Source organism: Heloderma suspectum, chromosome 2 (genome assembly GCF_057233095.1).
Source record: "Heloderma suspectum isolate Gila_16-S chromosome 2, 16-S_ref, whole genome shotgun sequence".
Classification (NCBI taxonomy): domain Eukaryota; kingdom Metazoa; phylum Chordata; class Lepidosauria; order Squamata; family Helodermatidae; genus Heloderma; species Heloderma suspectum.
Genome location: NC_139459.1, coordinates 171,492,036 through 171,519,557, shown reverse-complemented (window position 1 = coordinate 171,519,557; position 27,522 = coordinate 171,492,036). Strand labels below are relative to the sequence as shown.

At 46.5% G+C, this 27,522-nt stretch overlaps 1 protein-coding gene across 1 annotated transcript; it reads right to left on the bottom strand.

Annotated features, from left to right (window-relative positions):
* Positions 1 to 685: 685 nt before the first annotated feature.
* On the bottom strand, positions 686 to 20,426 carry LOC146353243 (uncharacterized). The gene is made up of 9 exons (XM_084832210.1): positions 20,228 to 20,426; positions 16,416 to 16,703; positions 13,853 to 15,010; positions 11,134 to 11,249; positions 10,736 to 10,868; positions 7,281 to 7,438; positions 5,900 to 6,039; positions 3,989 to 4,315; positions 686 to 3,016 (listed from the first exon to the last, which is right to left on the bottom strand). The coding sequence occupies exons 1-9, from the start codon at positions 20,424 to 20,426 to the stop codon at positions 2,839 to 2,841; spliced, it is 2,697 nt and encodes an 898-aa protein (XP_084688336.1). The 3' UTR covers positions 686 to 2,838.
* Positions 20,427 to 27,522: the final 7,096 nt, after the last annotated feature.

Sequence of the window (27,522 nt, the reverse complement as noted above, 5' to 3'; positions counted from 1 at the left end):
GTATTCCATAAATTCCTACGGTATTGTTTTCACAAGGGACTAAGACATGCATGGCAGGAGTACAAAATCTTTCCTTTTTAATAGTCAAATTGTCAGGTAGAAGCTGTTGCAGTTCATGTCTTTCAAGAGTGTCAGCAAAGCCATCAACCTGCTCTGGCATGTTTCTGTATATCGGAATTACACTTTGCAATGGATCTGCAGTATTTATAGCAGCTGGTGTAGAAGACTTAGAAGTCTCAATAGCTTCTTCATTGTCTGCTTCTAAATCAGAAACTGCAGTTACCAGGAAGCACAGTTTCCTTCTCTTTCTGGTCTTTTACACTGGAGCACCTTTGTTGATCATGAGACTCAGCCAGGCTGACTCAGTTTTACTCTCTAAAGGCACAATCCTATGCGTGTTTAGACAGAGAAAAGGCCTACAACTCCCAGCATGTCCCAGCCAGCATAGCTGGCTGGGGCATGCTGGGAGTTGTAGGCCTTTTCCTCTGTCTAAACACACATAAGATTGCACCTTAAGAGACACAGCAGTGTCTTGAACAGGTGCTTCTTCGTATTTTCTGAGATTCCATATGCTCACTCCCCATTCTCAAACCAGTCTTAAACTTTGAGATACATCCTGGATCACAGTCAGAAATGTTCATAATGGTTTTGAAATGAACTAACGAAGGAACTAAACACTTGAAATAGCATATTTTAACTATATGTTTATTGATTTTTTTTCTTAATTTTACAAATTGAAAAAGCAAAACAACTGCATACAAAAGTAGTGGGAGAGTTTGCAAACGCCAGTGAAGAAATACAGAAAGAATATATCATCAGATACATTATTGGCATTTACTGGATAAACAAAGATAGAATACAAATAATATGGTGTGGTCGGACCGCTCCAGGATGATTGATGTTGCGTGGAATAGCACTGTAGCAAGGGAAAATTAACATAAGAAATTAAATGTAACTATTGAACCCCAAGCAGCCTCTGATGCTTCAACATCTTGTCTGGACATTTTCCACTAATCATATTCTCTGAGAGCCAAAATACAAGTACCTGTATGATTTCCCTCTGCAGTGAATAGCAGCCTCGGGGGGAGATTTGCACCAGGAACTTGGTTTGGGTGGGTGGGGGGAGATAAGAGTTAACCCCCCTTCCTTCCCCATGTTACAACCCCCGTCCAACTTAGCACATCCACACACCCTGATGATGTCTCATGTAACATGTAGTTTGGGCCTAACATGGTCTACTTGAACAAAGAAACTCCATGGCTGCTAGATTTATTTTCTTCAAATAAACACTTTTGTCCATATAGTAAACTAACACACTAGCAAGGAAAGTTCAATGTACGAGGGGCTTTTTATGTGGAAAGCATGAAAAAATATGACATCCTCCACTCGCTGTCTAAAGTGGTACAGTCCAGAGTTCTACCACCTCATACCTTAGCCCTGGTTTACATATGTAGCAGGATCAGGGGGGAATGAGGTGGTAGGATCCTGAGTTGCTGACGATGATGAATGGGGGCATAATGGACGAAACATAATCATTGGAGGTGCATTCCAGTGCCACAAAAATGACAAAACACAAAACCACAAGGGACTTTCACCATCTTCTGGTGCACGTTGATTAAAGCTTTTGCAATAATTAATTTCATTAATTATTATTGACTGCAAAAATATTCAGTACTACACAGTGTAAATATGTCATTTCCCCATCCCTTCTGCAGACTCCCAAATCCCAGGGTGACTGATGAATACCGATACGGCCCCCTTTCCTGTGTACAAGTATACTTGTACATATAAAAATGGTCAGCTGGATTTAGGGGAAAACAGGAGGAAAACAGGAATGCGTGCTTCATTATATAATTGTGGATGGCTGAATATGTGTGAGGTGGCTAATGGAATGAAACAACTGTTACGCATCAGATCAGATCGATGGGTGACTACTTGTGCACAAAAGAACAATGAGGAGACACAAGGATGGTTGAGTGTGTGACTTCATGGGTCAATAAATAGATCTGCATGGAAGCAGAAAAATGCTCTTTTGACATGGTTCCACTAGCAGGATAATTAGATACTGTACAGTGCAGGGCTCCTATAAACATCCTTTCTGAATACGCTCAATTAGGGGAAAGCAATGTGGTGGACTCCAGATGTTTTTGACTACAATTGCCATAATCCTCATTCATCCTGGCCAATGGTAAAGGGTGATGGAAGTTTTAGTCCAAAACATCTAGAGAGCACCAGGCTGACAACCTCTGTTAAGTGAACCTCTTTCAAGACTTTTGCATACTTTGCTAGATTAAAGGCACTTGCTAATTGCCTTTGATAACTGGTGGTTACTAGCTAGCAGTCATCTCCACCTGCTTGAAGAAAAGCTCAAGAAACAGTTTGGTGTTGGAATGTAGCCAGCAAAGGAGACAGAGGTCTAGGTTTTGTATTTGGGTGACAAGAAGGAGCTCTAGGCAGGGTGAAGGAGGACTCAGGACATGCTCCTGCTTTTCAGGAAAACTTGCTTTACAGACCACCACTGTCTGTTTGAGTGCTTGCCTGGTCTTCTGTGTTCACCTATGACAAAAGCATCATAAATTTCCAGTACTCTCTCATCACAAGAAAGCTGACTATTTAAAAGGCTGCCCTGAAATCTGTACACCTCAAAGAGAAGTGAGGAGCATGAAGCAATAGTTACAGAGAAGAGGGAGTTTGGGCAGGTACATCTTTCCTTGCTCCTACAGCACCGTAACATACTGAAAAGCAAGACCTTCCCCCACCCCCAAGGTGGGACAATGTTTGATCCCATAATTTGTGGCCATCTCACAGTTGTTGGGAGAGAGTGACCTGCCAGGTGTCTTAGTAATCATCTTCGTTCTGTTGTGGCCGCAACACCACACTGTGATATGTTTTGATGCAGGAGAAGGCTGTGGGCGGGATGCGGCGGCGGTCAATCAAGTTGTTCTCCAGGTGCATGGACACAATATTTGAATCCTCTGCCACTCGAGTGTCACAGACAGAGTTCAGGGGGACATGCCTGCCAGGAAGAGAGAATAAGAAGAACACTTAAAAAACCAAAGTTGCAGCAAGCCATGTTGGCCATAAGGCAAAATTCCAAAATCTGTATTAGTGTAATGCCTTTATCACAAACAAATATACAGCACAAAACAATCTGTCTAGTGCAGGGATGGCCATTTGATGGCTAGGGGCCATAAATAGCCTCCATCCATTTCCACGTATTCTCTCACACACATCAAGTAGGAAGTGGGCAATTTCACTCAGGGAGAAGTGGTGACCAGGCCAAGCTTCTGACACAGTGCACAATGAGAGGGTATTCAGCATTTTGATGCCATCTGACCATTTTCAGCTTTTCTACACAAGGCATTTATCCTGCGCTCGTCATTCCCTACTCACAGTTGTTTACAGGTTCTTTAGACGACATTGTGACGATCCAGTTTTACTTCTGTGTCTAAACAACAGTTTCCCTGTTTAGAGCAGGGAAATTTAATTGTAAAAACAAAAGAAAATGTGTTTTCCACTTGTGTATTTGCACCATTCTGCTATACCACAGTGCCACCTAGAGGCTATGTAGTGGAAAAGCAGGAAAGGAAACGCTCTTTGTGTAGCACTTGGATCTCAGTTCTGTGACAAAACCAAAAGTCGATACAGTGGATTAACAGACGTTCTTTGTATTGGGAAGGGCGCTTGCCAACATCTTCAGCTTAGTGACCTGGGCTTTCTTTAGCCAAGCAGTTTGGGCGTCATGGTCAGGGCATGTCCTATCTGATTCCTGAGCATCTGGGCCAGTGAGAGTGTGACACACCACCCTGAATAATGTGGTTGGCCATCACAAGTCTCACTTGATACTCTCTGACATACAGAGGCTCTCCAGATCTTTTGTCTGGAGATGATGTGAGGGATAAGCCCCGAATTAAGGCATGTGCTTTGCCACAGATCTAAGCTCATCCCTCATCCAGAGAAGGCAAAGACCAGGATAAGCTCTCTTTACCTGATGCGGTTATGGCTCAGCCGCAGGACCTGTAGTCCCTTTAAGTTCAGGATACCACGGGGAATGGCCTCGAGCTGGTTGTTGTCCAAGAGCAGTTCAGCAAGCGAGCGGTAAAGCCCCAAGAAGGAGACCGCGTGGATGCCATCGTCCCGCAGCACATTGTGTGACAGATGCAGGAATTCCAGGCCTGGCTTCATATGGGCAAAGACATAGCCAGGGATACGTTCTATGCAGTTGTGATGCAGGGTCAGCTGCTTCAGATGCCTGGGCAGGAATGAGGGCACAAGTGCGAGGCGGTTGTGGGACAGATCCAATGCCTCCAGTTTCCTGGGGGAGAAAAAGACACACAGACCCCCATCAGGATTCCTGACCTGAGATGCCACTATTTAATGGCGTGAAGGGAAAAAAACAGTGGTATGTATAAAAGCCATATCCAGACATTTTGTCGCACTTTATGGTGACCAAGAAAGAGATACTAGCTTGACTCTCAATGGCTTGGGACACCACAGGCAGAGAGCAAGGGTATTCCTTTACTTTTTTCCATATATGTGAATTGTTGCCATACCTCCTTTGGGGGAAAAGTAAAGTGTTGTACTTGGGGACACTGTTGCAGTGGTAGAGGAAAACTTGATCTCCACTCCTGACACTCAGCACTGTGGCTCTCATGGATAAGGATTCTTCAGGGCGTTCAATGCATATTGTGTGTATAGAGTTCAGAGAGACACACTGCAATACCCACTCCCCACAGTCATTGCAGTATAAGAGCCCTATGTCTGCATACACACTGCCCCATCACATGATGGGCATTTTGCTAGCTTAAAATAAATTAACAAGATCAGTAGAAAGCCAGCTGGGGGCAGCCCTACTCCTGGTAGAGCCAGAGTAGGGCTGTGCTGAATTTTTGCCCACAAGACGCTGAGCTGTAAAAAGGCACATTTGGGTGTGTGTATAAAGACAAAAGCCTCCCTTGCTTTTCTCAAATGCTGTTCACTGCAGCTACCTCTTTATCTATCTAATCTGCAGCTTTATTACCATATATTACATAATGACACCACAAAGCCAAGTCAGAGGGAGGGCACAAAGTACTGCCATCACTCTGAATAGGCTTCTCAACAATATCTTGTAACCAATCAGATTTGGCTATGGGAGGTCAGCACAAAACCATATAAGAGAAAGGACAATATTTCTTGCCCTCACTGAATGCAAAAACATTTTTGCTCCACTGTATAGAAATAGTCCCCCCTCCCCAATAAATGCTGACACATATATATGTGTGCAGTTCATGCTGCAGGGCGAATGTTTTTGTAGAATGCCTCCCCTCCCACCCCATTTGAACTGATGAAAGGAGAGAAGAGGGCAATGAGATGCAAAGGAGGACAGAACTCTTGTATCTTTAACAATAGAATAGAAGAGGGAATTTCAGCAGGTGCTGCTTTTCTCACCCTAAATGCCAAACCAAAATCTCCTCTTCTACATAAGTATCAAAGGTACAGGAGGCCTGTCTTCCCCATTGCACCTAGTTAATCTATCAGGAAGGACAGGTTTGTTGCAAATGTAGCTTAATGTTCAATCTAGTTCTTTTCTGGGGTAAAGCCACCATCTCTTGAAAGGCAGTGAATTATAATGGTGAGAGCAAGAAGTTCTTTTAGTAGGTCCCCACCCGCACCCCGCCTGGTTGAGTTCCTAGGCTTTTAACAGCTGTGGAAGAGGCAGACATTCAGCAAGGGAAGTTGCTTTCTCCTATCACTGCATCTATGTTCTGAGAAAAATGAAATTCAGTTCTGCTTGTCACCACACCCTTGTTGAAGGCACAAGGGACCCTCCAAGTTGGGGGTGGGGGGCAGATCATTTGCAACCCCAGCTAGAAGGCAGCAATCCTTGGTCCCATCTGAAAACACCGGGCTTACTCACGGGAGGTCTATCCAGGCACGTGGAGCAATGCGCTCTTCTCGCAGTTTGTTGTTGCTCAGAACCAGCACAGTGAGGTTCAGGGTTTTGTTGAGGACGCCCTCAGTTACCTCCTCAATGCGATTGGCATCCAGGTGCAGCTCCTGGGAAGGGGTGGGTGGGATAGACGCAACTTGAAGTTTGTCTTAAGATGGCTCCAGCCCCCTCCCTCAGTTGACTGCATCCCCCAACTCTTGCTTTGGGCCCAGTCAGTGTGGGCTGGTGGCTCTGATTTCAGTGGGGTCATAAATCCATTCTGGGTTTCAGTTAGAACCAGCCAGAACTCTAAAGGAGGCTATCCAAGGTGCTGAACCTATTTTGGGGATAGGGTCCAGTTCCTTTAGAGTTCTGGCTGGTTCTGACTGAAACTCAAAATGGATTCACAGCCCCACTGACATTGGAGCCAGCAGCCTCTACTGATCCCGGTTTTGCTCAGCTCCATTAGCGGTGATAGATTTGGAATACAAGTAGCCTGCAGATCCAGTGCCTCTCCCACAACCCACCAAAAACGTTCACACAAACCCACAAGGAGACCAGTTAAATGAGGCTGGGGACAGAGTCACTTTTAAAGAGAGTTGAAGGTGGTATATATGACAGGAGCATAAGACCATAAGAACAGCCCTGCTGGATGAGACTAAAGGCCAGCTTCCTCTTTCCCACAGTGGGGAAGATGCTCATGGGAAGCCCCAGAGCAGGACAGGAGGGCAATAGGCCTCTCCTGCTGTTGTTCCTAGAGTGGCTGCTTACAAATCGCCCAAACAGAAAAAAGGCATCACTAAAACAGAGGACAAAAGAGGACACAGACTGGCATAACATTTGCACACGCTGATTTATATGTAGATGCAGATTTAGAAATCACTACTGTAGTTTAAATAGGAACACAAACCATCTCACCATAGTGGGGAAGACTGTGACCAAGTGACCTGTGCGCCCACACAGTCTGCTGTCCAGGGGCTAACTTTTGATGGGCGACTTCAAGGCCCCTGCTGCTCTCCCTTCTTATGGTTCATTATCTTTAAACTGGACTTGAACTGGACAGCCCTTCAAGCAGAAGAGAGCCCTCTACCAGCCCTTCAAATAGAGAACGGTCCTCTGCAAACTAGGACAAAGTGCCACATTGGATTTGTCCCCCAGCAACTGGTATTCAGAGGCTAGTAGCCATTGATTGCCTTATTATTTTCCATGAATCCAAAATTTCAGAGAAGAATTTACTCCTTGATCTGCCAAGTTCTGCTCCCAGCACAGGTTTAGGGGGCCAGCATTTTTGGAACCAACCACAGCCAATCCAACCACCTAAGGGAGCTTCGGTCCTCCTGTTATACATAACAACCAATGCCCTGCTCACCTGCAAAGACCCAGGCAGACCTGAAGGGACAGCCCGAAAGTGGTTCCGGTCCAGCCGCAGATAGATGAGACTGCCCAGGGGCTTGAAGGTGGTAGGGATCACATTTCCATCATGCAGCTGGTTCCCCTCTAGCTCCAGAGTGAGCAGCTTGAAGAGGCCTGGGGAGAGGGCGGGCACAGAAGATGGATCATAGAATCATCACAGAATAGTAGGGCTGGAAGGGGCCTTCAAGGCCTTCGAGTCCAACCCCCATAAGTGCTGTTTAAGAACTGTGGTGGAACCACCTCTTTGAAGGTTCTTTATTTATGTATGTATGTATGTATTCATTCATTCATTTCATTTGTCTACTGCCCAATAGCTGAAGCTCTCTGGGCAGTATGACAGGGGTGGGGAACCTCAGGCCTGGGGGCCAAATCCACCCCCCCCCAAGTTCCAATCTGGCCCTCTGGAGTTCCCCAGATGGCCACGCCCTTTCCTAGTGTAGTTTGTGCAGTTTGTCCCCCATTCTGAAAGGCTGAAATGCCTCTCCTAAGGCTGACTTACTGGCAGTGAGAGCTTCAAGCTACAATAAGCTCGCCTTTTTGGTATTTTCGCCCTCCCCTTTTTGCCTTCAGCCTCACCCCTTTGCTTTGGACCTGCCTATCACTGGAATGTGGCCCCAGAGAGCTTCTCTGAAATTGAATGCAGCTCTTGGGCAAAAAGAGATTCAACACTCCTGTTTTATGACGTGGAAAATCAGCCCCCAACGACACTCAGAAGTTGATCCAGTGGTGCAATTAGGAATGGGAAAGGGAGGGGCAGGACTGGCTCGACCATTAGACAAAATGAGGCGGCTGCCTTAGGTAGCTGATTTTGGGTGTCAAGAAATGGTGGCAAATTGTTCATTCTTTAATTTTTTTTAATTAACGTTGTACTTTTTTTTTAGTGTCAGGGAAGGGACATGTGTGGGATTTTCTGCCTCGGGAGACATAATAAATTGACTAGCCTTTGACTTGTGGGAGTGGGGTGGGGTGGGGGCGCCATTTGCTGTTCCAATCAGCAGCAAAATGTCTTGGGTCAGGCCTGGGGGTGGGGAGGGCTGAATGAAATGCATAAACCCTATCTCCCTGACATCCCCCAGTTTTAACTAAATCATGCTTCCCTGTAGTCTCCTACAAGAAGTAGCTAAGGGGGTCATCACACAAGGTAATGGGGCCAGACCCCCTCTGGCTCTTGTAATTCAAACACCACACAGGTCAAAGCACATTTAAATGCTAGTCTCATGTAGAGCTTCCCTCACCACCCCCACCAGCTTTGCTCTTATGCCCTTAATCTTCTGCTTGACGTGCGGGGATTTAGCAAAGAGATGGGGAAAGCTTCACCTGGGGGATTTCTAATGGTCAGGCTCCTGGGAAAGATACAGGAGCAAGGCCACTTAAAAGAAAAAGTTGACAACCCTGCCATCAAAATGTTCCCAGTTTGGGACAGAGCAACTGATGCTGAGAGTAATGAACAAGAACAAATCCAAATTCTGCAAATGACACACTTGTATGCCAATCAGCCCAAATTTCCCATTTCCTTCCAGTTACCACTACTAGACCGCACTCCACTCTCAGAGAGATGGTAGAAACAAAGGGCCTCTGTTGCGTGCACACAGAGCAGGACTTGCTCACAGTAGGCCCAATGTGTATGGCAGCTTCCTGTTTATACACCATTTATCAGCTGCTAACAAGCTGTGCAGGAACCAACCCACACACATCCAACATGGGCTGATCCTAGAGAAAGAAAAAGCCTACAGTAAACACATCCTTCCCTGACATCCGGATGGACTGGGAAATCTCCACTTTACACTGTTAAGAGTGGAAAGGGCACAACCGGCCGGCTGCATGCATGTGAATGGAACACAAGATGTATTTGCATGCAATAGATAGCCCTGGCTTTGAATGGAACACAAGATGTATTTGCATGCAATAGATAGCCCTGGCTTTGGGTTGGTGGGACGAGGGGTTGAAGGCACAATGGAGATGGCAATATAACCAGAATTATTTTGCTTGCAAGTTGTAACCAAAGGAATTTTTGTGGGTGAGATCTCTTTTGCTGCTTTTGTCCACCTCAGGTGATGGTTTCAAGCTATTTAGACACATGGATGCTGTTAGCAACATGAGTTCCTTTGAAAAAGCCGCGTATACTATTATGTAATTGTTCTGCTGTCTGCATCTTGAAAACATGTGTGTACTGTGCAGGATTTGCACTAGAGCACCCTTCCCCAACCTGGTGCCCTCCAGATGTTTTGGACTACAACTGCCAGCACTCCTGACCATTGGCCATACTGGCTGGGGTTTGTGGGAGCTGTAGTCCAAAACATCTGGAAGGCACCGGGTTGGGGAAGTCTGTGATAGAGACATGAATCTGTGATATATTTCACCCATAAAGATTTAGTAGGAGACAGTGTTTATTGAAAGCCCTTGTGAGGTGCTTAGAACTGTCGGACTAGGATTGGGGAGATCCAGATTCAAATCCCTGCTTAACCGTAGAGCTCATTGGGTGATCTTGAGCCAGTCATTGTTGCTCAGCCTGAGTTTGAAGTTACATATTAAAAAGAAAATTAAGAGGGGGACTCTGCTGCTAAGTCATAGCTTCCTGGAGCGCAATTTTGCTTGAAAACAAGGTGTGTGCTCCCCATGTGTCTTGTTTGCAAGGAAAATAGCCCCCTCTTTGCTGCCACCACACCAACGAATTTCCCATTGTGCTAGCAAGCAGTATTGACATTGTGCAAACATTGGTTTACGCTGGCACGATGCCAATAGCACTGGCACACGGATACCATTGAATCCTTCTCATGAAATGATCTTGTGTCTCCTATGAGCAGCTGTTACTTTTACCCCTTTAATGAAAAAAAATATTTATCTAAAACATATATCCCTCGTTTCCCTGAAAAGAAGCTCAAGGCAGCAAACAAGAAGAATTTGACATGAATATAATAAAATAAAATGCTAAACGCAGAACGCAAAACATTGAAGCCAGCTATTAAAACAATGGGGCATCTTCCAGCACTAAAAACAATTTAGTACAGCAAGACTTCTTTTTTTAATGGCATCAAAAGTAACCAGTAATTGGTTTCCAGAAGACGAAAAAAAAGAGTCGGGCCTGTACTTTTTTATGTTTATGGGACTATTTCCATCTGTGCCTGGAGCAGAAGGAAGCACCGTTATGCGTGGTGAAGGCTGTGGCAGCTTTGACAGCACATTTAATCTCTTTGTCTTAGCGCACTGCATTCCGCTGTAAGAAGCATAGGATATTCCTTATGACTAAAGTATGCCAGAGTTGCACAAATATGTACGGAAGGTTAATTAATACGGTGCCCCCTTGTGTTTACAAGTGTTCTGGCACCTAGGATTGAGGGCTTCTGAGCAAATACAGCATTTGCTCCACACCCACATCCCAGGAAGGAGCTTTTTTAGTGAGAGGTCCCATACCTCGGAAGCTGTGTCTCTTCAGCCCTTCTAAATTATTGTCATTCAGCTTTAGCTCCTGTAGTGAATTGGGTAAGGCTGGGATTGTAGTGAGCTGGTTCCCGTCCAGATTCAGGCGCTTCAGCTTGGTGAGATTCTGTGTAGGGGGAGAAGAAGTGCGAGACCTGGTGATGAGGTCCAATAATATATTTTTTTTAATGATTCAGATATTATCTTGCAGATGGGCTGAGTAAGAATCCTGCAATGCTATGAACTCTACCCACCACCAGCTGACATCCCCAGCTGGCTTTTCCCATGGGTCAACGGCTCCTCATATGTAACTGGTTCCCCATCCCTGATGTAGATGGTCTCAGGTTCAGTTCCCCCACCCCACCCTGGCATCTCCTTTCCTCTCCACTCACCTTGAAAGCTTCTGAGTGCAAACCTGCAGAATCCAGCTTGTTCTTGCTGAGATCCAGCCATTCTAGATTGGGCAATCCCAAGAAAACCCCAGCTGGGACATGGGCAATCTCGTTTTCTAGGAAGTACACAAGAGGGAAGGTGAAAGATGCTAAAGAAGATCCTTTCCAAGACCAGTAGTTTCAGGGAAGGGGGAAGAATGATGTGAGATCCCTTTTGAGGTTTATTATTATTATTATTATTAAAATGTTATATACCGCTTTCTACAGAAGTACCAAAGCGAGGAACATAAAATGGCACCCAAACAACAAGAAATAAAACAACAGAAACAACATAATACAGTTATATATTGTGTATTAACAATGTCTGGTCACTCCCACTCCCTAAAGCCCCACCCCCTCCCCAAATCCCCCTTCCCCTCTCTCCCCTCACAAGGGAGCCACAGCTTCAATGACCATACTGGCTGGAGATTATGGGAACTGTAGTCCAATATATTTGGAGGGCACCAGGTCAGAGAAGGCTGTCCAAACCATGGTTGGATGGATTTGAAACCTGCCACAGGCTCACACACTCGCTCTTCCCTTCCTGGGCATCGATTCCCTCCTCCATTTCCTGTTTCCTGAAGCTACAGGTTTGCAGTGATGTCAGGCAAACCAAGGTTGCTAACCTCCAAACAATTATTTGAAGCCTTGGTTTGAAGTGGGTTGGCAAACCATAGGTCTGAAGGCTAGTGTTACCAAGAGGTGCATGATTTGGATATTATAAAAAACTATCATTAGAAAGAAGAGGAAATGTCGGAGGGCACGTGTGCGTGAGAAAGGAAGGAAGGGGTGCAGAGAGCATGTGATCTTGCAGCATGTTCTTGATCTTTAAAATTATGGTCTGGAAGATCAACTGAACTGAGGCAAACACTCTTCCTTATTTTAGCAGACTGAGGACCAAAACTAGGCCCTGGACTTCACACCCGTCTCCGAGGATCATAGAATTATAGAATGGGAAGGACCTTGGAGCCTCGACATGATGTGGGAGATCTGTGATCTGCATCTCCCAGTGTTGCTGTTTATTAAAGTTAAAAGTAGCCATGGATTCTCCCTCCCCAACAATTGAATTGGGGCCGTGGTGCTGTGGGAGGTGGGAGTTTAACTCTTTTCTCCCTGTGCCATTTCCACCCGATTTAAATGGCCCCATGCAGTCCCCGAGACAAGGGCTGGAGACAGGTGATCATTTTTTCCAGGAGCATTGAAGGCAATTTGAAAGAGGGCTTGCTGTTCATGGTGTGTGCACTCATTCCACTTTCACCCTGGTGAACAGGTGTTTACAAAGTTTCAAAAACTTGGAAAGCCCATTCGACCAGAGGGACAAAAGAAAGCTGTGTGACAATGCACCATGGGAAACAAAATCTCTCACAAACTCAAAATGTTCTTTAAAAACAATGGGCCTGTTCAGACACACATTGGGGAAAGGTGGTTAGGCTAATCATGGTGCATGGTGGTTATCGCTAACCACTATGAGTGCCACTGCCACATGGGCAGGTTACCATGTTCCGCAATGTGGTTAGACTAACCCTTCTCTAACCACTCTCCCTTCCTCATGAGCCTGCAGTCCTCCTGATGGGCAGCCATGCAACCCAGCTGCCTTTGCACTGTCGGCCATTTTGGTGCTTGGTGCTGTCAGCCATATTGGTGCTTGGTGCTCGCACCAGCCGCGTCATTTACTGCTAGGCAGATCTTGACCATAGCAATCTGCTGCTCAGGCATGAGTGGCTACTCCTCCTTTGGCCGCTCTTGCCACGGACCTCTATGGCAACTCTCAGTTAACCACGGAGGCATGGCAGATGTCACGCTAACCCATGGTAGAGCCCATAACCATCTTGCAGCGAGTGGTCAGTGAAAGTGGTTAGTCCATGGTTAATAAACCACCATGGTTGGGAAAGACACCTGTTCAGATGTCACACTAAGCCAACATGGTTAGCTCAAAACTCTTAACCATCATGGTTTAGTGTGACATCTGAACAGGCCCTGGGTCTTTCTTTTCAGCCAAATGAAATATATTTCATTCCTATGGGTTGTGCTGTTAATATAAAAGGTTTAATTCCAGGTGGGAACCACTTCTTCTAATACTTATTATTTGTTTAATACTTTACAGCTTAATATTGTCATACACAGATGATTCCAAATAATTCCTCCATATTTGGGTGCAACGACTGAGAAAAGGCCACAGAGCCCCTGGGCACACTGGGTGAAAGTGAGCAAAGAGTAAATTGTACAGGCACAGAGCGGATTACAGAATGGTAATTGAACAAGGTTACAATCCTATACACATTTACCTGGGAGTAAGTCCTGTTGAGGGCTAAACTATATGATACATCACATACAGAATGTGCAGCTTGCCCTCTCTTTCTTATTTACAAGGACGTGTGTGTGTCCCGATCTGGATCAAGACCACTACCTGCGGGTTGGGGAGGTTGAAACCTTTCTCTCCCAGCCACTTATTTTTTTAAATTTGCCTCCCAGCTATGCGGGGGCAAAAAAGGAGGGGGAAAGCCCCCACTGGCGCCATTCCTGAGCAGACATATGTAGGATTCCACTGTAAAGCTGTTACTGGGGCCAGCTGAGTGCTCACATTGGGAACAAGACTGAGCAGGAGTGGGCGAGGGGAGGGAGAAAGGAAAGTTGGCAGGACGGGTGGCCCAGGAACCCCTTCCCTGGCTCAGACAGTTACCTGCCAGGTAGAGGGTTTTGAGTGCAGAGTCACTCAGTGTGGGCACATGTTTCAGGCGGGTATTGCCACAAGCAATGGCATGTTCAGAAAGCAGACATGTCGTGGGCAGGGAGGGCATGATCGGCTCGTCCCTTTCTTTGGGTACCGCAGGCCGCCATTTGGGTGTGCCTGCTCCTGCTTGGAAGACACGAGGTGGGCTTTGTTCCTTCACGCTCTCAGTTCGGGTGGTATTCCTGAAAGGGACACCAGGCATAATCCTTGCTCTTGTTTGGCCACCATTCCTGTGCAGGGTCCTGGGCTCTGTCCCTGCCAGTGCCCGGCTGACATTTCTGTGAGAAGAACTGGGCTCTCTCCTTGGCACTGCCCAGCTGGCATTCTTGCGAGAAGGCCTGTGCTCCTTGCTAATCTCTGCCCAGCTGATATTCTTTTGCTGGGTGCCATGCCTCTTCCCTGGCAGTGCCCGAGTAACATTTCTCTGGGAAGCGCTGGGTTTTTCCTCTAGCAGTGCTGGGCTGGTATTCTTATGGGAAGGGATGCGTACCTTCCTGGCTTCAACCCAGCTGGTATTCCTGCGTGGGGTGCCAGGCTTTTTCCCTGGCAGTGCCTGGCTGACATTTCTGTGAATGACACCGGGCCTCTTATTTGTCTGTGCCTGGCTGGTATTCCTCTGCAAGATGTCCTGCTTTCGCCCTGGCAGTATCCAACTGCTGTTCATGGAGGGTATGCCATGCTTGTGCCTGGCATTCTTCTGGAGAAACCTGGGCTCTTTCGTCCCCTGGGCCCAGGTGCTGTTCCTTGTGAGGGTGCCATGCTCCTCCCCCAATAGTGTATGGCTGGCATTTCTGAGGAGGGTGCCATGATCTTTTCCTGAGGATGGCCTGCTGGTGTTCCTGCGGGGAGACAGCTTCTCCTTTTGCAACAATGCCCGGCTAACATTTCTATAGAGAAGTCTGAGTTCTTTTCCTTCTTTTGTCTGAGCAGCATTTTTCTGGGCATGACTATGGAGTGCTTGGTTTTCATTTCTGGGCCAAGGGCTTGGCTCTTTTCCTGTCTGTGTCCGAGTAACATTCCTATGTGCGATGGCATATTCTTTTCTGGGCTTTGCCCTGTGTGGGGCAACATCTCCCTTCACTGCTGTTTTCTTGGCATGGATCAAACCTGCAGGAATAGGAGATGAACAGTGAAAAGGGGAACCAGACAAAGACATTTTGGCACCTACATGGCACCCCCTCCAGTTAACGTGGAGCCCAACACCTAGGGGGTTTCTGGACGAGGCTTTTACTGTGCCATCACCCTGCCTCATTCATGGAATTTTATAGGAGGTCTGCACGTTGGCATTATGCTCCCGTGTTTTCCCATCGTTTCTCCCATCTTTTTGCTTACCACAGAGAATCCATTAAGGAGGGAAAGACAGGATAGCTGCACAATGGCTTTGGACTGGTAGCTCTAGGAGCCTGCCATCTGAAGCACCCTGATTAACAGCCCTTATTTAACGTGGAGCAAAAATAACCAGGGAGTTCTCCTGTGCAAGCATAGCAAGGCTCTTGAACAGGTCGCGTTCATTCAGATGGGGCTTGTGCTGAAGAACACTCCCTCTGCCCCAGAGGTCAGGCCAGTCTCCCGCTCTGGCACACTGAATGGTCCCTCAAGTTCACCACCTGAGGCAGCTGCCTTGTGGTTAAAGCTCTCTGTGTTGAAAGAGGAAGCAAGGAAAGCAGCTTTATGCGCCCATCAGTTGCATCTGCAGATCAGCCTTCTGCCAGAGCAGGATAGAGGGCACTCCCAAGCAGCCTCCCATCCTGTGGCCACTGCTGATGCCACACACTGTGGGCATTCCCTGCGCTGAGACATGCTACGCATTATGCCCGTAGTCAGGCCTAGATCACACCCGCACAACTGTTGGGGCCTCAGTGCCCTCAAGGGGCTCACCAGTGCTAATGCCTGCTCAGGGCCCCCTGAGGCGAGTGGCTGAGTCTGTGAGCTGCCATTTTAAAATTTCCCACCATGCCCCTGAGCAATGCGACATGGAGGGCATGGTGGGAAATTTAAAATGGTGGCTTGTAGCCACCCACCACTGTCTCCAAACAGTGTGCTTGGAGCGGTAGCCTAAAATTAGTAGGCAAGCTTTAAAAAATGAAACTAGACAGGGCTGGTGTCAAGGGTAGGCATGGTCAGGCACCTGCCAAGGGCCCACGCCCCAGCAGGGGCCCACTGACAAGAGCCCTCTCGACTTGCTCCTCCGCTTCATCACTGCAACCTGCTTGTTCGCCTGCCTCTCACAGGGGAGGAGGAGCAGGAGATGTCGCTGTCTGCTTGCTCACTGGCTCTCTGCCTGTCAAGCAAGCAAGTGGTAGCAAAGATCAGACATAGGAGGAGGAGCAAGAAAAGCTGGTGACAATGGCAGTGAGAAGGTGGACTCACTGTGGGAGGGGCCCACTGAGGGTGCCTTGCCCAAGGGCCCTCAGAAACCTGGAGCTGGCACTGAAACTAGAGCAGACCTATTGACAGGCCTGTCTCTGTTCCTTTCTCCCTACTCTCTTTCATACCTCTCTGGGGTACGTACCTCCCGCCTGAGCTAGGCGGATGTTTGTCTCAAGGCCAGTGGCTTCTGGTTTGGCAGCAGTGCTGTTGGTCTCTATTTTCTTAGTGGCCAACACCTTCTTTCCAACTTTAGCCAATTCTTCTTTCTTGGCCACGTCTCCCTTCCCCAGATTTTGGCCCTCCAGATGGGGGAAAGTTGTCTCCTTTCTCCTCAGGACACTGTTCTTGAGGACTGAAGGCTTTCTACCATTCTGACGCACCTCCTTTTCTCCTGTAACACTTTTCACGCCAGCTCCAGACTTGGTGGTCTCTGGAAAATGACAGCAGAAAGAGAAACCAGGACACCTTTGTCACTTAGTTATGATTTTTAAAATATGCACCCCCCCCTACCTATATAAAAGCCAATCCCTAACATTACACCCCACTAGACTGACGAAGAAACAGTACCTAATTTAGGGCGAATTATTCAGATAGGAGCAGATTTGCTTCTTAATGGCTGGTGTGATTAAGGGCAAGGAGCAGGTTTAGCTCCTACGTCTGTGGTGTCCCATGTAAGTAAATGGCTGCCATTCACTCCTATGGGAAAGAGTAAAATGCTTCACTTTGGATAACTGTTGTGGGGAGGGCAAAACTTTAAATTGGTTGGCCTTGCTGCCACCAATAGGGATACCATGAGGTTCAGTGAGCAGTGTGTCTTTGCAAATATGCAAGGATACTTGCTTCAACGAATGCCAGTGGTTTGTGATAGCTGGTGGCTCCTAGCTACGAGACATATACTAGCCTTGCTGGGATCAGTGTCCTGCCTGGGTGTATGAATTTAGCCAGACAACAACACAGAAATCTGGGATTCTGGAGCGAGAAGCAGGAGAGGGTTACAAGGGTATGTTGTTCGCTTTGCGGGGACTGATGCAACTTTGAAGACTGACACTGTCTGTTGGGGTGTTTGCTTGCTCCCCCAAGCTCAAATTGTATACATGTAAATAAACCAATGTCACAAAAATGCCATCAGTCTCCAGAACTCTCCCTCTGCATAAAGACACTGACTATGCAGTGGCTGCCCATGGAATTTCTTACTCTGCTTGGGGAACCGAGAAGTTGCAAAATAGTATACTGTAGTAAGTGCCCATCAGATGGAATGTCTTCTAGAATAGGGGTGGGCAGAAGATAGATCTCCAGGTGTTTTGGACTTGAGCTTCCAGAAGCCCTGCCAGCACAGCCATTGGTCAGAACTGCCCAGAGCGCAAGTCCAAAACATCTGGAGATTTACCCACTCCTGTTCTAGAAGAAAATAGAATCTAAATTAGAGGTCCATACAAGGTTATTTTCTTCTCTAGTCTGAATCAGAGCTGGTGTCATGGGTAGGCATGGCCAGGCACCTGCTGAGTGCTCACACCTCAGGAGGGGCCTATTGGCAAGAGTCCCTTAAACCTGCTCCTCCTCTTCACCCTTGCAACCTGCTTGTTCACCTGCCTCTCGCTCTGGCCTGGACAATGGTGGTAGTGAGAAAAAGCAGTAGTAGTTGCCACTGCCTACTAGCTCACTGGCTTTCTGCTTGTCAAGCAAGTGGTAGCAATGATGAGAAAGAGGATGAGGAGCAATAGCAGCTGGTGACAATGGCAGTGAGAAGGCGGACTCACTAGCGGAGGGGGCCCATTGAGGGTGTCTCGAAAACCTGGAGCTGGCACTGCTCTGAATGTAGCTAATGCAACCTTAGCCAAGTTGATCCTGGCTAATGCATAACATGAGGAGTGCTACGGCTTTGTTTACTGAGTTTGTCCTGCACATCAGCACACTATTATCTGTGGAAAAAATGTGGGTCAGGCATTGTCAGGGGATGTATACACAAGACCACACTCTGACTTTGGATTAGTGAATCACTGTTGCTCTTCAGTTCTGTGTTCGTAAATTGCAACACTGCTGAGGCCAATTTACCTTTCCATCATTCACTGGAAGGAGAATTAAAATAGAGGACTTAATAAAATGCTAAATTATCCAGCAAGCAATGCCCTTTACCATGGCCAAGATTGTTCTCACAATTAAGTTCCATTCAGCAAAGGTTCTTACCAATGTTAAATTAAAAACCCTGCTTGTTTTATTGCTTTCTGTTGATTACCGCTGATGAATCGTCAGTTACTGTTCTTTAATAGCCTCTCTTAATTGGCCCAATATCAGTTTCTCTTCCCATTTGGAGGGGAGACTTTAATTACTGTTTTTCTTCCATTTTCCTTTGCATTTTAATAGCACTATTTTACTATTGAAAATGGGGAAGGGGAAATAACCGGAGGAAAAACAGTTAAAGACCCACAACCCAGCCTCAACAATATCTGACACTAACTGGGGCAATTAACTGTGTGAACCTATGCATCTTTACTCAAAAGTAACTCCTACTGTATTCAATAGATCATACTCCCTAGTAAATCTGTTTAAGATAACAGCCTAAAAGACACAATTCAAGGGACAATTAGCAAGCTGTTCATCACTAATCTCCCAGCCATGATAAACAGAAACAATAATACAAGGTGGATCTGCAAACAGAAAACTTTTAATTAAAGTCACAGGAGTCTTGAAAAGACACAGAAGCATTCAATATTGCAAACACTGCCTCCCCAATAACTCTACACAACACAAATCAGTTCTAAAAAAACAAGGGAGGAGAACACATGAAACATTGGACTACAGTAACTTGACAATGTCATCTGGATTCTCCATAAAAAGTGAATGAACAAATGATGGAGTTCCAGATAAAAGTGTAAGTGTGGAAGCAACTATGAATTATGGAGTAGAATCCCAGCTCCATGCAGAAACACAATTTGAAAAAAAGGGGCATTTCTATCTTTTTACCTAAGAATAAGCAGTTGATGGCCCAAGGAACCAATCTGGCCTTCAAAGCCTTCTTTCTCTGGCCCCCAGAATAGACCGGCTTTGTTTTGGGCCCTGGAAATGGCTGAAAGGCCAAACTTTCCTATGGAAAGTTTTGCCATAGGTACACTGCAATGGCTCCAGTGACTTCTACACATCTCTTGTCCTCACATGGCAGTGCAGTAAAGGCACATTCATAGTCTACCACTTTCTGAGTGCACACTACATTACAAATGCTGTCACCACCACTTTCCCACCTTGGTTATGCCCCAGTGGGCGCATGCGCATTATAATGGCTGGGGCAGCCAGTCTCGCAGCAAAAAGCACCTTGGCTGGAGTTTTCTTCTGGCTGTGCATCCTCCCATTCTGGCAGCAAGCCAAGTGGGCAAAATTCCAATCAGGCCTGTAAAATTCTGGTTAAGTGGCAACCCTCTTAGGCTTGACAGATGAGAAGGCAGGGACCAGTCTGGGCTGACACACTCAGGGCAGCGTGGGATGGATGGGATGGGAAATAATGAAACAGATCTTCCTATCTCCCAGTTAGCTTTACCTGGAATTGTCCATAGTGGTGAGAGACTCTCAGTTTGATACATTTCACTATTTTGTGGTAGTTTGCATGCCCTTGAATCTCACTTCCCTACTACCAGAGCTGCCCCAAGACATTCTGTTGCCTGAGGCAATGGATCAGATTGTGCCCCCTCCCATTACATGCACCAGTTGACCAGACTGGCAGTTGAGTCCCAGCGTCTTCCACTGCACCTAGGGTGACAGGTTAGCTTAGGTGGTGCACGGCAGGCCGCGTGGCACACATAGCTCTGTCCTCCGACATCTTGCTGTTGCCGCCCCCTACCATCTGCTGCCTGAGGCAGCTGCCTCACTCTGCCTCATGGTAGGGCTGGCCCCGCCTGCCCGCCCCTTTCCACCCAAGCCCTTTCTGAAGCCTCTCCCGTATAAGATTCCATCACCCACACTCACCTTCCACCACACCCTTCCCCAGGATGAGCTTGCTTGCGGTCAGCTGCTTTTGGCGTTTCAATGGATGGGCTGGCGCATCAGGGACAGGAGGCGATGGGGAGCTCAAGTCCTTGATTGGACTTTCTTTTTTTTTCCTGCCAGCCCAGCCAGGAGGAGCCCACAGGGCCAAGGCAAAGAGAGCAAAGAGAAGGCGCTTCATCGTTTGGCTTCCTCCCTGACTGTGGGCCTGCTGCTGTTCTCCAGGCTGGGATCCCCACTCGATGCATATTCCTCTACAGTGAGAGGTTTTATATTCTTCATTCCCACAACTCTGACGATGGGGGGAAGAGGGGTGGGCTGGGGAAGCAGAACTTTGGAGCAAAGGGAGTGAAAGCTCTGGCAGCAGTAAGGGGGGCTCTGGCAATTAATGCCAGTTGGGGAGCCGGCCCACCTAATACAGGGGAGTTTGTCTATTAGCACCTGGCCAGGCTCCGAGGCCTCGCACCAATGAATGGTGCTTCTGTGCCTGCACACAGCCAGCTACTGTCCAGAAACCCTGAGCTGCTCCAGTAGAGAAGGAGACTTGACACCCCCAGAGCCTAGTAGCCAGCCCATCTCTATACAGTGCCAAGCCTGTGACTACAGGCACCAGCGTTCGTCTCATGGAGTGGCATGGATTTTTACTGGCCGAGGATGCAGCAGAGGGCCCCTACATGCTAACAGGAATTTGGGCAGTTTGTAGGAGTTCTCTTGAATGACACCCCCCCCCCCCTTTAACGTATAATGGTCAGAATTGCTGCTGTGTCTCCTAAAGCAGTGACTTTCACTGGATCCTTCTTGGGTACCTGTGTGTGTGTGTATCCTGGGATGAGAAAATCAGTTACAAAATAGACAAGTTTGCCTGAAATAAAAGACAGCTTGTTCATCACTACTTTCCCTGCAGTGTCCAGACTAGGGATAGGAGAAATCGGCAAAGCTGGATCTTGTTGAGGGGCTTCAATTTTCACCTCGAAGCTGGGTTTGCCTTGTTTCCGTTCCTGATCGTGAGCTGCTTTCTTCGTTTGTTCGAATGAGAAAAATGTGCATTTGGGTGCACACATTTTTGAACTGTGTACCCAAATGCACATTTCCCCCTCATTGACTAAAGCATGAAAATGCATGATTTCCCCAAATTTCACATTTTGAAAGTGCACACTTTTCTAATGTACACATTTTTTAAATGCAAGCTCATGAATATGCGAGCATTTCCTGAAAAAATGCACTCGTGTTCATGTTCGGGGGTATGAACAGGGCAAATTCTAAATAAAATTATCATCTATCCCGAATCCAGACTCGGGCAATGTTAAGTATACTCCTTCCCAGGACATTCTTAGTTAATGAGGGGTGACAGTGAGGAGCCCTGGTACAGGCCTGGCTAGGGCGTGCTGCCCCTCATGGAATGACAGTGTGTGCTAGAACATTTCCTAGAATCCTCTGCAACCTGGAGGGGATCCCATGCCAGAGGTTCAGGGATTCCTCAGCAGCTGATAGGTAGAAAGTGATCCCTGAAGTTCAGTAGGAAGTTTGAAAAGCCCTGTCCTCAGAGGCAATCAAATTGGATTTTACATTGAGAGAACTGCAAGGTATGCAAACTGTGTTGTATCAAGGTTACTTCCAGTGTTCATTCCAATGGGGATAAGGGCCCAAAACTAACTAGTTCAGAGCAAAATGAGAGCAAAGTATTCCTCAAGAAACCAAAAATAAATTCCTCCAGAAGCAGAGCCAGATAAAATATTTTTCTCTCACAGCTTGGGACTCCATCTGGGGTTAGTTGTTTTTCTAGCAAAACTATGCATCTTATGAATAGCCCAAATAAGTTTCTTTTCTTCACTTAGGGTGCAATCCTATACATGTTTAGACAGGAAAAAAGTCCTACAACTCCCAGCATGCCCCAGCCAACTCTGCTGGGAGTTGTATGGCTTTTTTCTGTCTAAATACGTATAGGGGTTTACCCTTAACTATTTAACAAGCCTGAATGGCCATGATGCTGTGGTTTCTGCAGCAGAAATATACCAAGCACATCCGCAAGTAGCTGATAAGAGAATAGCTTCCAGTGGAAGATAGCTGTGAAATAAGCAGGGAGACTTGTTATACAACAGGGAGATGAGAGGAGAAGCAGGGCCATCCCACCAGCCCTGCTGAAAGACTATTTCATTCTTTCCTCTTCCCTTTCTATCCCTTTTGCCTTGTGTGTTGTGTCTTTTTAGATTGTAAGCCTTCAAGCAGGAACTCTTTTGCCTTTTTTGCTGATTGACTATAAGCCTTTCTGGGAGGCGTTTTGGCTGAGGAATGGGATAAAATACTTTAAGGGCTCAATCCTATGCAGGTTTAGACAGAAAAAAAGTCCCACAACTCCCAGCATGCCCCAGCCAGCCATGCTGGGAGTTGTAGGCCTTTTTTTCTCTGTCTAAACGTGCATAGGATTGCACCCTAAATAAATAAATAAAGGAGGGGCCAGATAGAGAAAAAGGAGAAAGATCTCAAAAGCTAAGCAGGGTCAGCCCTGGTTAGTACTTCGATGGGAGACCGCCTGGGAATCAGGCTTGCTGCACTGAGCAGGGGGTTGGGCTCGATGGTCTTGTAGGCCCCTTCCAACTCTATGAGTCTATGATTCTATGACAGACCAGGAAGGTGTGGTGAAGTTAGCTGAGTGATCCAGTCCACTATCTGCATGCATTACCCATGAGGCATTGCAGCATAGTGAGCGCAGGCCATCTTGAATAAGCTTTCTTACCCGTTACCAGATGAGTGAGGCCTGGTCTACCTCTGTAGCAGAATGAGGTCATCGTAAAGAGGTAGCAGAATACTGAGGTGGCGGAATGGACTGTATTAGAATCTCATAGAATCATAAGGTTGGAAGGGGCCTACAAGACCATCGAGTGCAACCCCCTGCTCAATGCAGGAAGATAGATTCCCAGCCCGTCTCCCATCCAAGTGCTAACCAGGGCTGACCCTGCTTAGCTTCCGAGATCAGACAAGATTGGGTGCATTATATCACTTCATTTTGCAGGGGAAGGCGGGACTGTGTTTTTGAAAGCTCCCTTACATTGTGAAACAAAACCTAAGAAACCTCCCTTAAAGTAGAAAACTAGTACAGCCAGGAGCAGTCTGTTTTTAGAGATTTCCTCTTTAATCAGCTTGTTTTGTTTTGTATTTGCAGGGTGGGGCATACAAAAATGGCACCCCCAGCCTGCAGTTCGAAGTGGCACAGCCCACACAACCACCTTAGGGTTCGGCTGCCTTGTTTCATAGGATGTATAGACCAGGCATTAAACGGAAGGGGAGATAAAGGCCAAGAAAATTTGCCCCAACCCTCTCCTACCCACCAAATCTGGAGTGGTACTCATGTATTTACATATTTCTTATATTTCCCTCTGACTTTTCCTCCAAGGTGTTCTAGGTCAGCCTTCGTCAACCTGGTGCCCTCCAGATGTTTTGGACTACAATTCCCAGGATTCTTGACCATCGGCCATGCTAGCTGGGGCTGATGGGAGTTAAAGTCCCAAACATCTGGAGGGCACCATGTTGGGGAAGGCTGCTCTAAGTGATCCTCATATTATCCTTATATTATGTTTTTGTTATGTGATATTTCGGGGTTGCAATTTTGGGGAACTGCCCAGAGACCTTTGGCTATTGGGTGGTATAGAAATGAAATAAATGAAATTAAATCCTCCAACAACCCTGTGACGCAGGTTAGGCTGAGAGAGAGTGACTGGTCCAAGATCACCCAGCAAACTTCATGGCTGAGTGGGAATTTGAACCCAGGTCTCCCTGATGCAAGTCTGACATTCTAACCACTACACACTAGGGATGAGCGGATTCCCTACCTGCCGGTCCATGGGGAATCCGCCCACAGGGGGGAGGCGATCCGTTCCTCCCCCCGGAATCCTCTTTGGCCGGCTCCGCTCTGTGGCAATTCCACGGAGCCGCCAGTCGGCTCCGAAGCACCAGCGATACAGCCGCCATGCCATATCGCTGGCTGAAGGGGACTGACTGTGGATGCAAATGGCGTCCTGGATGCCATTTGCGGCTGCAGTCAGTCCCCTTCAGCCAGCGATATGGCATGGCGGCTGTATGTCTGGCAATCCGGAGCCCGAGGATCCGGCCGAAGAGGATTCCGCAGGGAGGCGGAGGTAAGTGTTTCGTTCCACTACGGACTCCAGGGGGCCAGATTCTAAAGTTCTCATTGGAACTTCCGGTTGGAGCCATGTCGTCTTGGAAGTGACTTGAGGAGCTCTGCAGGTTGCTTGTCTCAAACAGCTATGAAAAGGTTGAAAAACCTTTTAAAATTCCCCTGGAATTAAAAGGGGAATCTTACAGTACTATCCAATTGATAACTTGGAAGAACGGTGGCTTTTGTGGCGCAGCAGAAGGGCTGCAATCTAAGGTCAGTGCCCGGAGTATCATCTACTTGATGCTGTCTGAAATTCCTAGCAATTAGGAGACTACAAGACTGATGAACTCCAAAAAATATTTGTGAACTTAAACTACCAGCAGTATCTGGGGACTGGTACTTAAATATAATTAAATGTTTGTATTTTCTGTTTCTGCAACTATACTTGCTTGTTGTGCTTTTGGAAGTGGAGGATGGTAGTATCAATGGGAAAAACAAAAGGTCTGGGAATGCCACCTACCCCCGCAACTGCTCGCCGGCAAAGGTTCCTAGAAAGGCCGGAGGTGAAGAGGAGTTGCTCGCTTTGATAAAAACTATGTCTTCTCAGTGCAGTCAAAGAAGCTTGAAACAATCCAGAACTCAATCACTGCCCTTCAAGGGGCTGTGGATTTAATTAATATCTCTCTTCAAAAGGTGGAAACGAAAGTTAATGCGCTCGAAGATTGAGTAATTGCTCATGAATCTGCTATGCAAGCTTTGCACAATACTTTGTCTGCTTGAATTTCCCAATTGGAGGCCTTTACACGCAGAGCGAACCTTTGTATTCTGGGTATTAAAGACTTGGCTGCTGATGTATGTTTGGCTGAATTTGTGGATAAACTTTTGCATGAGTTATTGGTTTTGCCATCTGATTTTTTAATGGATATTGAGCATGCATACTGTGTTCCTGGCTCAATACATGGCACTAAAGGGACTTCTGGGACTGTTGTGCAGTTTTCATGAGTTTCTACAAAAAAATATCTTTTGCGTCTGGCAAGAGAACGAGGTGAGCTGAAGTGGGGACAAGCAAATGACAAGATTATGCTCTTTCCTGATTATACTAAAGAAATTGCTGACAGAAGAAGGTAATTCACCAAAGCGAGAAGTTTGGCAAAACAAAATAACCCGCAATATCATATTATAGATCCTGCTACATTTTGCATTCTTTTTGAAGGCCAAATGAAAAAGTTTTTAAATCCTGATGCAGCTGAATCATTTCTAATTGGTGTTAACATTAAAACAAGGGAGCCAACTTTCCCAGCCTCCTACTGTTCCTCTGAAGTCTTGTTTGGGGTTTAGCTGATAGGATGTCCGGGAAGTTTGCCAGATTAAATGTTTGCATATTTTTGTTTTCTTTCTCCTTTGTGTGTTATATTGTATGTGTGTATGTGAATTTACACATTTAAATACATTTTTAGATATATTACTTAAATAGTTTGTTTTTATTTTTTGTTTTTATTTTTAATCCTTCTCTTAAATTTCTTCTTTTTCTTCTCCTTTTTTCTCTTTTTTTAAATTATCATTAATATTACTATTACTATCATTATTATGGGATTATGATTATGATTATTTCTTGTTGGTTACACTTTTAATGTTTACTAAAATGTGTCAATGGAATGGTAATATATGGTTAATGGAAATGGACTGTTTGCTCCTGTTTATTTGCTACAAGACTGAGGTTATAACATGGAAAGACAAGGCGAGCAGCGGACTGAAGATTTGATAATATTTGCAATGTTTGGAAGAGTGCTGTATAGGTATAATTTGTAATTGAACTTATATTTAGATATTTGTTTTGCTTTCACTGAGGCTTAGATATAATCTTTCCCCCCCTTTTTTTCTTTCTTTTTTTCTCTTCTTCTTTTGCTTTCTTCCTTTTTTCTTTTTCTTTCCCAGAATACTGTTGGAAACTGTAGATTTTGGCTATGTTGTTGGTATTGATTTCACTTATAAAAAATAAAATATAGATTAAAAAAAGAAAGAAAGAATCCAGCCTCACTGGAGTCCATGGCGGAATTCTCCGCCATCCCTACTACACACCACACTGGTGTCATCATAATGGGGTACGTCACTAATCTACACATCTTCTGCCAAACCCCTGATGCAACCGAGCCCATGCCCTCCAACCCTTCACAGGTGAAATTAGGAATGTGCTTGTAAAACACCAGTTTTCATACCAAGGATCACGGCCTGAGACCTTCACCCCTTTGCTCACTGCTGAAGACTTTTCTCGATCTGCTGCATACTGTATATTTTACTCTACAACAGCCTGTCCTCCACTGATTTAAAACTCAAGGGGTTGTGTGTGCATTTGGTTAATGCAGGACTACGTTAGCATCTGGCATCCTTGGGCAACTATAGATTCCTGCCCTGGGGGCCCTGTTTGCTGACATGGCACTCCAAGCAGCATCAGGCAGCTGGGTATTGCTGCCATTTTCATTCCCCACAATTCCCCAGAGTCAGGGTCAGCTCTACCATTAGGTAGAGTGAGGTAGTCACCTCAGGTGGCAGGTGCTGGGAGGCGGCAGCAAGGTGTTGGAGGAGAGAGTTGGATGCCAAGCAGCCCGCCCTGTGCCCCCTAAGCTAACCTGCTGCCTTCAGATACAGCGGAGGATGCTGTTCCATTGTCCGTGTTGAAGAAACAGTCCAGTCAGCTTTTGTACATGGAACAGGAGAGGGCACCACCTTGTTCTTTACCTCAGGCAGCAAAATGTCTTGGCCTGGCCCTGCCCAGAGTGATGCTACACTGTGGGTATTGTGGGGAATTTAAATGGTGGCTGGACACAGCCATCCCAAGCTGCTTGGAATGTTGCCACTGATTAGGCCCACCAACGGAGGAGGGGGCTCACCAGAGACACTTTGCCAGCACCCTCCCAACCTTGGCTGAAGATATGCTAGACGAATATCATTGTCCTACGAAATGTTATAAACAGTTTGAAACGCACCCCAGAAGCTGCAGTGTGTCAAAGGCAAGTTATGCATTGCATGGCGCCTTAGCATTCATGCGCATGTGTTTACATGGATGTGCCCTAGAGACAAGATGCAACCACTCCCCCATGCAGAGATCTAAGTTCTCAAGACTGTCAAGAGGGAGCTGAAGTCTCAAGAATAACCACTCCAGTAA